Below are 14,453 nucleotides of genomic sequence, written 5' to 3'. Positions count from 1 at the left end.
TTTAAAAAAAAATCAAAAACACACAATACCCAACAAACTAACTGATCGATGCAGCGATAGACCAGCAAACTCGGTGTTGTTTGGGATAAAATAACAGTTTTTGTAAAAGGAGTCTGGTTGCTTTGACGAGAGCATGAATAAGGGCTTCAGTTTCCCTCCTGTAAACTTAAACAGGGCTGTCTGAGTGCAAGGTAAAACTCCAGATATATTCTGAATATAGCATCAATTAATTTTTAAGTGTTCCTTTTTTTTAGTTGGCTAAAATATGTCTTTCTGCTGCCCCTATCCACAGCAGTACATTGGTTGACTTCTGTTTTAGTACTCCTGCCTGCTTTTTCAAACTAGGGGCGAGCCGACCATCTATACACTGACTATGGAAAAATACCTCATACAACCCAACTTCAATAAAGCCAAATTACCCCTTTAATAAATGGGGTTACAGCTTTTTGTGCTCTCCCAGTTCGGGAGAGAAAGAGGTGTGAAATCCCATCAAGATTCCCTGTAAAAAGCTTTCAGGCTCAATGAAAGGAACATGATATCACAGTAGGTAGTCAGAAGACTACACGGATCAATGCAATGACTGGAGTTACTGTCTGTGCCCTGTACATATTAAAATTTAATGTGTTAAATTCTAAATTTGAGGAGTGTTTCTGGACTGGATTAAACCCTGAGGAACTCAAGTTCAAACCAACTTTTCTACTCTTTTACTTGCACGAAAACCTGGCAAGCCGATATGACAGCAAGACATCTACATCTTATATGATGAAAGCGAAAATACCGAAAATGAGGGCATCAACTCATGCATGCTTAAAATAGCTCAAGGACAGGATTTTGAGCAAAGCACCCTTTACAGTAAATATTACCACCTATCAGCAAATGGATGATAGATAGGTGTGTTTAGGCGCTTTAAAAGTAAACATGGAAAGTGCTCGGGCATAGCTGTGGAAACTCAAGGACACCAAGGCACAAACATGTTACACACACACACACACACACACACACACAAACACACACACACACACACACACACACACACACACACACACACACACACAGCTGCCCTCTGGCATAATGGGCCCTCTACTGCAGTTACCTCATGGATTCCTCAGCAGAGAGCTTATTGTAATCTAACATGGGCGAGGGAGAAAGCAGGCAGTCAGCTGAGCCGCACAGGGATATCTCCCTGTGATTTATGACTGGCATTCAATGGCCGATCCGTCCCCAGACACCACACCAATAATCCCTAAATAAGATTCATGGGCTAAATCTGGCTGGATTTGATTTTCCCATGACTGAGACGGCAGATATACATAACACACAGCCTCCTGAACAAAAAGCGCCAACGCTTTCTTCTCCCCAGCTGCTGTCTTTAGAAATTCTTGCCAATTTAAGAAATGAAAGCAGGGATGGGGAAACTGATCTAAGTCAGGAGAAAGAAAAGTGTTCTGTGTAATCTGTTCTGGAGATATTAACTGTAGGTGCACAAGGCCTCTCTGTGAACTTTTCATCAAGTATAAAACACCTGAAAACACACAGAATTATTGGATATTCACTCTGGTTTATCTCACGGCACAGTCACTTTGACACACACGGTTACAGAGCTCATATGATGTGACACAGAGGAAACCACAAGGACTGTACACTCAGCAGCTTCCTCAGCGGACAAGCCAGAGTGTCAAGGTTAGCGGCGAGAATCTTACCTTCCCAGGAAGCACTTGGGGAAGGTGGTGAGCTTGCGTTTACGGTCCTTAATGAGGTTGCCCTTGGTCATGAGGTGGTAGAGCTTCTCTCCCTTCTCCGACACCATCACCCACGTATCCTGCTCCATGCCGAGCCTCAGACCTGTGAAGCAGAGGAGGCAGGGAAGGAGGGAGGGAGGGTGCAAAAAAAGCCTGTCAATAACATGGCATTTATAATCTTTGCACTCTGCTCCTACACTAGATGTGACATTAATTATTAGCTGGAGAAGGTTAATGTCTACTAATTTCACAAGATAATTAGCAGTGTCTATGCTAATAGTCTTAGGCAGTGTTAATGACTGACACTATGAAGAGTTTATCATGCACACAATCTTAAAATGGGTAAAATAGAAAGAGAAAATATGTGTTTTCTCTGTAGAAGTGACTGTTTTAACACCCTTAAACACAATATTACTGCATCACTTCTTTCACTCTCAGATGCAGATCACACAACTAATTCATTCTTTCATTATTCAGGTTAAATTGGTCTGTATTGATTTTCCCCAACACAGCATAAATTCTCAGCTATTTGATTCAAGACAGATGTGGAGAAGAAAAAATAAAAGGGGGAATTAGTTTCCCCTAACTCACCAACCGAGCGACCGACCCCCACCCTGACACTGATACACTAAAGCGCCTTCTTACTTTTCCTCCGCTCCCTCTCTTTCATGATGGCCTCCAGCCACTCCTGCTTCTCCTCCGGGGTCTTGGCCATGCAGACGAACCACTTGTTCTTGGCCGTGTTGTGGATCTTCCAGCCGTTGTTTACGATGTTCCCGCTGCTGTGGTAGTCAGCTGTAACACAGACACTAGTTTCACTTCGCTAGTTTTTATAAAGTCTTCTCTCCTCTCGAGGGGTGGAACGGCACACATGCACTTTTTTTTTTCTCTTTGACTCATTGAGGCTCGGAGAAGTTTGAAGTGGAGGGGAGGGCCATCAATCAGCGGTCGCAATGATCACGATCACTGTAAATGGAGCTGTTGGGAATTTGGGTTCATAGTAAATGAGGGTTACCGCATAAAACGCAGCAGTAACATGCAGCGCAACTCCAATGATTTGCTTCAGAGAAAAGCGGGCAAAATAACGTGATAGCAACTCTTTGGGAAGAAACAGGAACCAGAGCAGAACTGACACATTATCTGATGAATAAAGGCTTTCTTATACAGTATTGTGTGGTCTATTTTCCAAAAACAACATCCATCAAAAAACTATTGAGAAAAAAGTACTCTGTCTTAGTGCTGTGGGGTCATTTTTCAGCTCTGTGCCGGCCCTCATAGCCGCTCTATTGAGTGCTTCATCGATTATCGCTCTTCTCCTTTAATGAGATAAACGAGGTGACACACATGCAGAAGAAGAACCATCCATCAGCATTATTTACTACAGAGTGTCCAGAATATCCCCACAGAGACGGCAGCCACATACACTAAAATACAGACGTTAAGAATGTAAAGAAGAAGTCGTCCAAAGCAAATGGAAATGAACTCTTGACCGTAAGTCGAATCTCCGTCATTATTTCCATCTTTTAGGGGACATTTCAAATGCTTCCCAGCCTGACCTCTGATTTTCTCCCTCTGAGGGTGTAACAAAAAGCAAACCATTACAATCATCAATTACAATCACGTCTAAAAGCATCTACAGTGTGGTGTCCTTTATATGGTATGCCTCGAGGGCGTTTTTCAACCTCAGGCAGCAAGTGTGTGCCTGGGAAAAAGCCGTGGCGCTTTCATTACGTAGGAATCCAAAGCTAAAATACTCCTGTCGCCCTGGATTTCAGATCGACATCTCCCGCCTGTGGTGCAGAACACCCAAGTGTTCCTGCGCCGCCGCCTGCCTCACGTGTTTATCCTCCCTCTCCAGACCCAAACCCATCCATCTCTCACCAAAAACACCCAATATTACGGCCCAGCTAGGTCTCCCGGAGAGGAAATGATGGCTTCTACAAATATAAATGATAATCAGTGGCTATGTGAGGCCAAGAGACACAAGCGCTCAAGTTCACCAAGTACCAGAAGCAGCGCAGTTCCAAGGATATGTAACTATAGATGTCTAAAAAAATGTTTATATGTAAATCTTATTTTTCTATCAGAGATCCAAGTATAAAACATTGTCAATGTTCCCGTGTGGGTTATTACGCCGTGTTTTTAAACAGCTGCTGCCAGGATCGCTGAAATAAAAAATGAGGATCTTGAGAGAGAAAGGAAATTCATTTGTCCGCTCACCGGTGCCATCATCCACATTTTCCACCTCCATCACCTCCGTGTTGATTCTCCCTCTGAACAGGTAGCGGGGACCCTCTGTGGCCGTCTTGCTGTTTTTTAAACGCCTTGGATGGAAAGAAGCAATCACGAGAATTAGCCAATTACCATTTCATGTTATTACTTACTGTGTAATTAGTATCACTCACAGTTCATTTAGGATTTTATAAGAGAGTAATTATAATCATCTGATGTTTGTCCATGTGTACTAACCATATTAAGTGAGGAAAATGCATCCAATTTAGGTTATTGAATTCAAAGTCAGAGCAACACACTTCCTTTCTTTCTTTTTTTAGCTTGTGAATGGATTTGCTGCTTTTGTGCTCTACCTGCAGACACAACACTGTAAGCAGCCCGTACAGCAAAAGCAAATCGAAGCAGGTGGGAGCTTGGTTGGTGGCGGGGAAACAAAACCTGCCAAAAACACGCACAATGGACGTAGCAGCATTGTTAGCAGCTGCATCAGTAGCTCAGTGTGAGCAGCACAGAGTTGGCAAGTGCTCTGCCTGCAGGAGCACAACAATGGTCGGCAATCAGCAAGAGTTTCCTGACTCAACTTGCACTGATCATAATAAATGTCATATTATTTAGTGTTTCCTCAGAAACTACCAAAAAGATAAAAAATGTGTCCACAGATGGTCATTAATTTCCTTAACCTAGACTAATCACATGTCCCTTTTTCCCCAAACTGAAAAAATAATATATTTTTTAATATGTCTCCCTTACTGCATAATTTCTTTCAACTCCCTCACAAAAAAAATGCTTCCCACAGTGCACTGCTCTCTTTTCTTTAGAAAAAAGTAAAGGAACTGGCACAGTGAATTATTTATAAAGTCCATGCTCTAAATGTTCTGTAGGAGTACAGAGACAGAGGGAACTTTAAAATTAGCATAAACAATATTTTTATTCTGTCTCTTGAAAAAATACACCGCGTAATGAGAATTTTAATTCATCTTGCGCTTTGTGGATTTTGGCAGCAGAGATATGAATAAAAGAGAGTCCAGACACCTGTTTTTCTTCTTGCAGTAGACCAGAAGCTTGTCAAACAGGAAGAAAATCCTCTCTTGTATGTTTCCAGCTGAAATCTTCAGGAGAACGCCGTGCATGAGCATCTCGGTGCATGTATCTGTGATATTGGAGCCCTGCGAAATGGAGATGTGGGCAAAAGGTCAAGCAGACAGAAAAAAACAGAGTGAAACAGATGTTTGGACATAAATTGACAAACAGGAAGGTGGGAGAAGAAGGTATTCAAGCTCACTTTAACATGACTTTTTACGAAAGAGAAAGTTTCTACAAATTATTTCTATACCATTCAATGTTCACACATAGTGTCTGAACAGGAGGAGGGATTACAAAGCCCAGCCTTTCCTGTTCCCTCTCTCAGGGGTCTGTAAAAACACTCCCTGCTTCCTCGTAGCAGATTGCTGTGGGACTTTAAAATGTGCGGCACTTAATAGCTTCTATAGAATAACATCCCGTCCAGTCAAACCATGTGTTGCATTGTCGCGCCTGGTCACCATATTGGTTGGGGTTCCTGCTGCAAGTGATAAAGTGTGCTGTCTTTCCCCTTACCTTGCCTGCTCTGGGAATTTATGTACCACGTTTGATCGGCCCCTCAGAGCTAAAAATAACTCCCATGCGCACAGAGCCGGAAAATGTGCTAAGCATTTCCTCCTGCTGGAGACATCAGCGGGCCAAAACCTATCCCGCTTTTTCCTTCTTTCTCTCCTCGCCCTTTTTATCCTCCTCCCTTCCCTTCTGACGATCATCCCTCACTCTCTTCGCCTCCTCTCGATTCCCCGGTTTATTCCTCTATCTCTTTCATTCCTTTCCTCCACACATTTTTTTTTACAGCGCTTTCAGGGGCCTTTTAACTCCCCAGCTCATGACCAGATGTTAAACTAATTTGCAGCCAGTGAATGTGTGCACACCAGACACAGAAAGGCCAACTCCGCTTGGTCACTTGAAGGGGCCAATAGCAACATCACACTGGTCCAGACTATAAAGCTGCATTTCCTAAATGGAAGAACCGACACTTCCCCTTTGTGTTTCATGTGCTTTTTAACTGAACCCCCTGCCCATTTGCTTCTTTTGCTCTTTGGATTATTTTTCTCTGCAGCATTTTTCTATCTCTCGTCGCATGAATCTTGTTCCAAGCCAAAGCTCCACAGAGGGTGTACTCAGAAACTTAAGCAACACTTTAAACCCTCAGTCATCTGTTTCATCTAAATTTCAACCCTCTATTTTTATAGCCAGACAACAGCCAGACATAACAACTGCAGAAATGGATAAAAAATTAGGAAGAACAAAGCAGGATATGCCATTAATTAAGGAAAAGTATGGTGGAAAAGTTTCTGTTGAACTCTGAAGTGGTATTCGTCAATTGGCTGGAGAAATGAGAGCGTTTTAATGTAATACTTTAAACTTAAGAAGCCAAATCAAGCAAACTCACGACTCAAGTAGATTTTAAGAACTCTAATTAAACAAGAGAACAGAATGTGAAGTGAGACACAACTGGAAACTACTACCCGCTGCTCTAAAATTAACATATTTCTATGGTAAACAGTGACAAAACACAGACACTTGCAACACTAACCAACTGGCAATCACTGCCCTGACAAATGCTGGCAATCGTCACCATGGTGACCACTGAGGGCCATCGCCCTGTCTCTCCCACGCGAGGTGAACCTGCCAGGATGCCCCGAGGGCGGCCAGCTGTGGAGCAGGTCAGCGCTAACAAGCAATCAGCCCGGGCGGAGGAGCGGGAATGGAAAAACAGCAGCTCTCACAATCACTCCTCATCCCTCCATCATTCCTCAGACACCCACACAGAAATGCAAGATGCAACCGTCACTCAGCTCTCTCCTTCCTTTTTTCCTTTTCTTTCTGCCTCCCTCTCCTCTCTTCTCTTCTTCTTAGTTCCATCTCATTTCGCCTGGCGTGCAGCCGTCAGAGGCTCCTGCTCCAGAATGAGCTAATGTTTACAATTAATAAAAAGTGCTGAGGGGAAACCGCAGAGTAGTTACAGCCAGGATCATGTTGAGTGCAAGTGTCACCACACCCAACACTAAGCCCCATTCTGATCACACTATTCTTAGGTTTGGAACTGGTTTTGTGTGTGTGTGTGTGTGTGTGTGTGTGTGTGTGTGTGTAATTCTGTGACCTAATTTTGAAATTATCTCTTTTTTATATACAGTACTTCTTATTATGTGTCTAATTCCAATAGACTGCTTGGGTTTTTAAGTCTGCATATATTGTATTAGGCCATAAGGTGAACTATGAAAAAGTGGCTAGAAAGTGATTTTCTTTCCCATGTTTGGACACTACTTTTTAAATGCATTTTTGCAAAGACACCATCATTGTGGACTTTGGGTTAAAAGTTATCCTCAAAATATCTTGCAGTATTTTTGAAACAAGCCATAAATGATTTAAAGTGAATTTTAAAAAAAATCTTATGCCGCCGATTTTGCTTTTAAATTTATTTATACCAATTTTGGTAACACAAATTCTCTCTCAAACTGACATTTAAACATAAACCTAACATCTGACACAAGCATTGATGCATTAGTATGTATTAGTATATACATATGACTAAAACTGCACCACTCGTAAGGTAAATATCATTACACGAAGGAAAAAATAGTACTGACTTCAAACACTAATATTTACAAAAACTGCAGGATGACCTGTGGAGAACTTTTATTTCTCGCTCAAAACCAACAGATCTTTTTAATGCAGCAAAAATTATTTAGTACCTCATGTGGGAACGAGATTAAACGAAAAATGGGCTCACCTTATGGCCTGTATATTAAAGGAATACTTCATCATCAGGATGACAATTTGATTATCAATTACTCACTCAGATACTTTAAATTCTAAAGAAAACTCTTGCATGCCTCCACGCTGAACAAATAAAAAATGATTGATGAATTTGATGAAACAACAGTAAAACATATATAAAAACATCTGTTTACTGTCTCACACAACTCGTGCAGTATGGCACACAGTGGTGGAAGAAGTATACAGACCTTTTACTTGGGTAAAAGTAGCAATACTACAAAATATACATAAAGCATCAAAATATATCTAAAGTAGCAAAAGTAAAATTTATTATGCAGAATAGCCAATTTGAGAATCATACACGGTCCCCCATAAAGTTGGAATAAAATATTTTTTACCTCTTTCCATGAAATGATTGTGACAATGTGATTTATTCTTGACAGATAGTGTGTATATCTTCTCAAAACTTTACTAATCAATCTCTTTCAAACATATCACAATGAAAATGAAACCACAATTAACCCTTTATTGGGCAAAGAACCATATTTGGTAACTTTAGTGGATATCAAAACTAGGTCCTCATGTCTCTCTGTTTGGTCGTAGAACCACATGGATTTCTTCCAGCTAATCAGCAAAGATCAGGCTACATCACAGACGTAGATATTTTGAGAAAAAAGTTGCAAATTTACTAGATTAAAGTAGCAAATCTGTGCGAAAAAAGTCGCAGATATACGAGAAAAAAGTGGGGGGGAAAAACAACTTTTTTCTCGCAGATTCACCACTTTAAATCTCGTCAATTTTTTACCATTAATTTGAGATTTTTTGGTCACAAATTTGAGATTTTTTTCTCACAAATTTGTAAATTTTTTTACCGTTAATTTGAGATTTTTTTTCTCACAAATTTGTAACTTTTTTTACCGTTCATTTGAGATTTTTTTTCTCACAAATTTGTAACTTTTTTTACCGTTCATTTGAGTTTTTTTCTCATAAATTTGTAACTTTTTTTCTCAAAATATTACCCCCCTCCCCCGGGTCCGTATGTTCTTTTTTTTTACACATTCTGGCTGTATGTAATATCCTCCAATATTCTCTAGGGTTGAAATTTGGAATTTGCAAGTATTTCAATGAGTGCCCTATTAAGGGTTAACAGAGGATTGTATCTGAAAACAAAATTATTCCAGCGTCCATGTATTATATAATGGAATCATTATTATTGGTGCATCATTTGATTTTCTTTATATACTGTGTGATGTAACCTATAATGATATATTACCTCACGTACCTCAAATGTACTTCAGAAAAATACTAAATTTACTGAGTCACATTCAACCACCAAGTCTCATTTACTCTCGTGGCTCACTACTTCCCAAACAAATGCATTTTGCAGAAACCTTACTATTTTAAACCCTTCTACAGTATCTCACGCGAGCGTAAACAAAGTTTGCAAAGGCGCACTGTTCATCCGTGCGTGACACTGTTAGTGTGGAATTGTTTTAAATTATAAGGTTTTAGCTAAGTGCATGTGTTTAGGAAGTAGTGAGCATACGGCTGGATAATTGAGGCTTTGATTATACAGCATAAGTTGTGTTAGAGTTTGTAAATGGTTGTTTTGATATAGATGCTGTTGTTAAATGCAGCGCCCATTGCGGCCCCTTAATTGATCAAGATTTACTTCGTTTTTGGTTTTCTTCACAAAGTCTGGAACAAGGGATGAGTAACTGATATACATATGGTCATTTTGGATGTGGATTGTTCCTTAAATGGATTCTGCTGAATATTTTTTACATATAAATAATACATTCACAGAAACGTGAGCATCTTAGTCACATGTTCTGCCGAATTTTGTCTCACTCACCTCTGAGTTAAAAGTTTTTTTTATCCAGACATTTGTTGCTGCCAACACCTTAGTCAGAACCTGCATAAACACTGGAAATGTCTCTTTGTCTGCATGTGTCCAGGAAGACTTCAGGCCATCTTTGAGTGAAGCCAGGTCAATTACATAAGCATCCAATCCTCTTGCCTTACAATTACCACCACTGTTTTCTCCTTCCAACCAACACTGGGCCCACTGACCCCTTATTAAGCCATCCCACAGCTCAGGAAGAAAACTAATCTAAAGGCAACCCTCCAGACCAAGAAGAAAGTTCTACCTGATGATGATTGGATTGGTCACCCTAAAGCGTGACAGCTTTAACTACAGGCTCATCCAGGCGGAAAGAATTTGACTATTGTGAATACAAGTCATTGTTCCCAGAGAGAACAAGAAAGCTTAAAAGGCTGACAAAAGTCATGCCACTTGGGATTCGTGTTGAATTGCTGGCATAGGGCTAAGTGGCTTTAAATTTGTCATGACTTTGAGCTTTGACGGGAGGGGTAAAGCTCAGCTGTGTTTTAAAAAAGAAAAATGAAAAACCTACAAGCCAACTCTGACAACACAGCAAGAAGGCAATGCAGCAATTTAAATTGAATTTACTGGTTGAGATTAAATCATTCAACACTGTGCAAACAGCTTAGTTGAGGCCCACCTCCCAGCCCTCGATATGGGACTGCCATTCCTCCAAAATCTCCAACTTCTCCATCTGTCTCTTGGCTTCGTTAATGCTGGAGCACACAGCCTTCATCATCTGCAGGGACTCCAGCACCAGGGCATAGTCGTTGTGCTTTTTAGGGGTTCTTTTCAGCAGCTCCTGCATGCAAAGACCACACAGAGTCACACACACAAAAAGGCACATGATAATAGAGACACACATTCCAATTAATGCGCCTAAATCACTTTCAAATCAAATTTGTGGCTCTTAATCATAATTCACAGAACATGGAAAGCATGAAAGAAAACTATATTCCATTTCCTATCCACTCCACATTTGCTTACCTTTCAGTGGTTCCTGAATTCAGTGGTTAAAACCGTGCTACTGCATGCCACGGTCTAACAAAAACGATGGCAATCTCCAGGTCTATAGTCTAAACACGGTCTTTCGGTATGTCAGCCACTATAGGGCTGATTTACACTGTTCTGGATATATTTGCAGCCAGCGATGGCTATCTGTGTCATTTCAGAGAAGGAGGCCCTGGCAGCTGGAAGACTTCAAATGGCGGAGCATCAGATTACCCCCTTATTATTATTACATCTCTGTGCCCGTGCTGGTGGCTGTTTAGAGAACGCCTGGGTGAATTAATAGATCATAACAAGACCAACGAGATGGGACAGCTCAGATCACAGAGTCAAACGAGCCTTTGAAAGTGTATTCAATTTCGCTCACGTTTCACATTGGGAAATGGAAATTTCAAAACTAACAACAGGGAGAGCAGGTATGAATGAGCCCAGTCAAAGTGTCTGAATTCACAGCTGGGCAGGGGAGGTGATGATAGGTCTTGTGTTATTCCTGCGATGTGGTTGTGCTGGGGAACTAAAGCAAAGACGTGTCAGAGTATGAGACCAGTGTTTCATTAGCGAGGGAGAGGTTGATGTGAATAGGACAGGACAGCCCTGACTAATGACTAGGTGGTGGTGGATGGAACAAGGGTGCCCTACAGAGGTGGCACAAGGGTGTGGTGTCTCCTTAATACATGGTTACCATGCACAAGACCATACTCACTCTGAGCAGCAATGGGTACTTGCAGATCCTCTGAATAGGAGCGACCAGGTAACCCTCCAGAGGGACCTCTGTGTTTTTTCTGCCTCCCAGCAACATGCAGTTCTGGAGAAGAGGAGAGGAGGTTTAACAAGGCTAACGCAAACAGCTCTGTAATTCTGTAATGCTCAGAGTAAAAAAAAGATAGATACAATTTGAGGTCCAACATTTGTTTTTGATTTAAGCAGTCACGATGAAGTAAATGTGATGATTTGCCAAAGAGTTGTGTTAGAATAAAGGTCTTTGGCAACATATATGGGAAGGGTTTATCAGTTGTATAAGCAGGATGTCATAGTTTCTCGTCATATGTATGTGAGCAAAGATTTGTGAGCGAAAAAAATGCTAAAGAGATGCAAGAAATAGTCTTTTTTTTTTAAAGTGGTAATAATGTGTGTGAGTGTTTGTCATTTGTTGTTATGTACGGTTTAAACACGGAAAAGTACAGAGTGCACCATGACAGCTACTGCTTAATTTACAAAGTAGAGACGCCCTGAAGCATACCCTGTTTATAAGTAATTTATGTTTATAAAGGAGTATAGAATTTGTGTATATTTCTTATTTTTTATATTCTTCATTCTGTTTTTTTATCTATGTGTCTGTATCTTGAGCTGCTGTGACAACTAAATTTTCCTACTGCGTTGTTTTCTTTGTACTCTAAATGGGACGATCATTTAACAAAAGGAAAATCGTGCTGTATAGAGGAAGGCTTGAAACTAGTGATCAAAACCATAAACTCATCAGGAAATTGTTTAGTGAGGCAATAAATCAAGTGAGAAATAGGGTCATTTTATCATTGAATTTCATACAAAGACGCTTATTTTTGCAACCGGTGGAGTCGCCCTCTGATGGCCATTAGAAAGAATGCAGGTTTAAGGCACTTTACATCCAGAAAATGTCAGAGCATTACCAAATTCAGTTGTAATCATCCTCTAAAGCAGTAGTTCTCCACCTTTTTGAGTCACGACCCCCAATTTAACATGCATGTTGTCCGCGACCCCTGCTCACTGAACAGAATCTCACACGCACAGTTCAGATCACCCAAAAAAGAAACAAAAAGACCAAAAAAAAGGAAACAAAATGACCAAAAAAGACATAAATTGACCACAAAATGATCAAAAAAGGCACAAAATTACCAAAAAGACAGAAAATGACTAAAAAAAGACAGAAAATGACCCAAAAAAGGAAACAAAATGACCAAAAAAGACACAAATTGACCACAAAATGATCAAAAAAAGACACAAAATGACTAAAAAAGACACAAATTGACCACAAAATGATCAAAAAAAGACAGAAAATGACAAAAAAAGACACAAAAAAGACACAAAATGACCAAATAACACACAAAATGACAAAAAAAAAAGGCATTAAGTGATCAAAAAGACTAAAACACATTTACACATGAACACTTTAACACAGTGGAGACAGAGCTGACTTCCAAAATGATTTGGCCATCTGATGGTTATTGGAATATTTAAGTCTGGACCAAAAAGGTGGACCGACCAACAGACCAACATCATTATTCATAGATTTAGATTAACCATAAGCTAAGAGACAAACTTTGCCGATCAAAGTGACCCTCACCTACATGTGGTAGGTTACAGGTTATAAGGTCAACGGCTAATATTCCTTCTCACCTCCCTCTCACCTGAAATTTCAATGAGGTGCTGGATTACACAGTGTAAACAATAAAGCAGGCTTTATAGGTGCCAGAAGGCCAAAGGTTTAATGGAGGTTAGCGGATATCCCCACCCTGGTCACTGCAAGGCTGAGAAGGTGGCCTGAGGTAATTCAGCCTGGAGCTAAGTGTAAGTTGGAGGGTAACACGAGACCCATATAGCGCTGATGGAAGGGTAGGTCACTGAAAGGTCAAGGCTATAAAGACCCTATTAAATCAAAGTCAATTAATATTTACCTCCTCTGGCTTCCTTGATTAAAGGCACTCACGAACAGTAAATTAGACACAGAACTCTTGCAGCCTCTCTGACGGTGTGTATAGTGTGTGCATGTGTGTCTTTAATTTCCCACCCCATCAATTACAATCTTAATAGAAGGTCATATGCCTTTCTTAAGGAACAGCCAGTAAATACACCAAAGCCTGTGGTCATACTCTGCTTCTTCTGGGTGTAACTCTACTGTAGATCTCGATTTCAAAGTGCTCTGATTTTATGGAAGTCTTAAAACACAAGGGGTGACGCTGTATATAACGAGTACGGAGCAAGAAGGGCTAGCATTACAAACTGTCAAAGCCTATGAGAAAAAAGTGAAAAGTATGAAGATGGGGACAGAAGACTGGAAACAGTATCAAGTGAAGAGCTGTGAGAGGCAATGGAAAAGAAAAAAGAGTGAACATTTTGACCTAGAACACACACGGTTTAGCGAGCCAGCAGCGAGGATGTAGTCATCTTTTGTTCTAGCAACACGATGCTCCCCTGTGGAAGTGAAATTCTCTTAGTGTCGGGACAGGAAGAGGGAGTCCGCCCACACAAGGGGCAGAGTCGCATCAGCTGTCAGACACACTGGAACATTAAGTACAGGGCTTTACACTGCCATGAGTGGGTGACTGTGTTTGTATGTTTAAGAGACTGAGGATGTGTGTTTTCATATGTGAGCCGCTCTCAAGTGCAGCTTTGATCACGCATGACTCCAATAACAGTCCTTAGAAATCAGCTATATTTTCGGAATCTCTCTAAAACGTTAACACATAGTATGGATGTTTAAAACTAAAATATATATACATTAAAAACACAGAACTATGTCATACTATCCCAAATGTTTCCAACAATTTTAAACCTAGAGAAATGAGTCATTTTATAGTTTATTTATAGTTATTTTTCATTTGGTTTCCTGTCTGTAGTGTCATGCATCAACACTGTAGTTGTCTGGCTAAACTACTCATGAACTGACTTATTGTCCAGTTTTAAGCCACATTTTCACACCACACGTCTTAGATATTGGTTGTTAAATTCATATATTTTCACTGGATTAATTGTAATCATCAACAGCATGGGAGAAATACAGATTTTTAACATGAAAGTGCTCTTTTCTG

The 14,453-nt window shown here is 40.4% G+C and overlaps 1 protein-coding gene across 1 annotated transcript in view; it reads right to left on the bottom strand.

Moving 5' to 3' along the window:
• Window positions 1–14,453, bottom strand: part of prex2 (phosphatidylinositol-3,4,5-trisphosphate-dependent Rac exchange factor 2) — a 113,461-nt gene that overhangs the window by 72,730 nt on the left and 26,278 nt on the right. The window contains exons 5-10 of the mRNA XM_059327167.1: window positions 11,372–11,473; window positions 10,301–10,462; window positions 5,004–5,137; window positions 3,960–4,063; window positions 2,385–2,534; window positions 1,701–1,842 (exon numbers count right to left, since the gene is read on the bottom strand). Coding sequence (XP_059183150.1) covers window positions 1,701–1,842; window positions 2,385–2,534; window positions 3,960–4,063; window positions 5,004–5,137; window positions 10,301–10,462; window positions 11,372–11,473 — 794 coding nt within the window. The remainder of the gene's footprint in view (window positions 1–1,700; window positions 1,843–2,384; window positions 2,535–3,959; window positions 4,064–5,003; window positions 5,138–10,300; window positions 10,463–11,371; window positions 11,474–14,453) is intronic.

The sequence above is a fragment of the Centropristis striata genome, chromosome 23, assembly GCF_030273125.1.
Source record: "Centropristis striata isolate RG_2023a ecotype Rhode Island chromosome 23, C.striata_1.0, whole genome shotgun sequence".
NCBI classification, from domain to species: domain Eukaryota; kingdom Metazoa; phylum Chordata; class Actinopteri; order Perciformes; family Serranidae; genus Centropristis; species Centropristis striata.
Note: the sequence above shows the minus strand (reverse complement) of the source record. Positions and strands in the feature narration are given on the sequence as shown.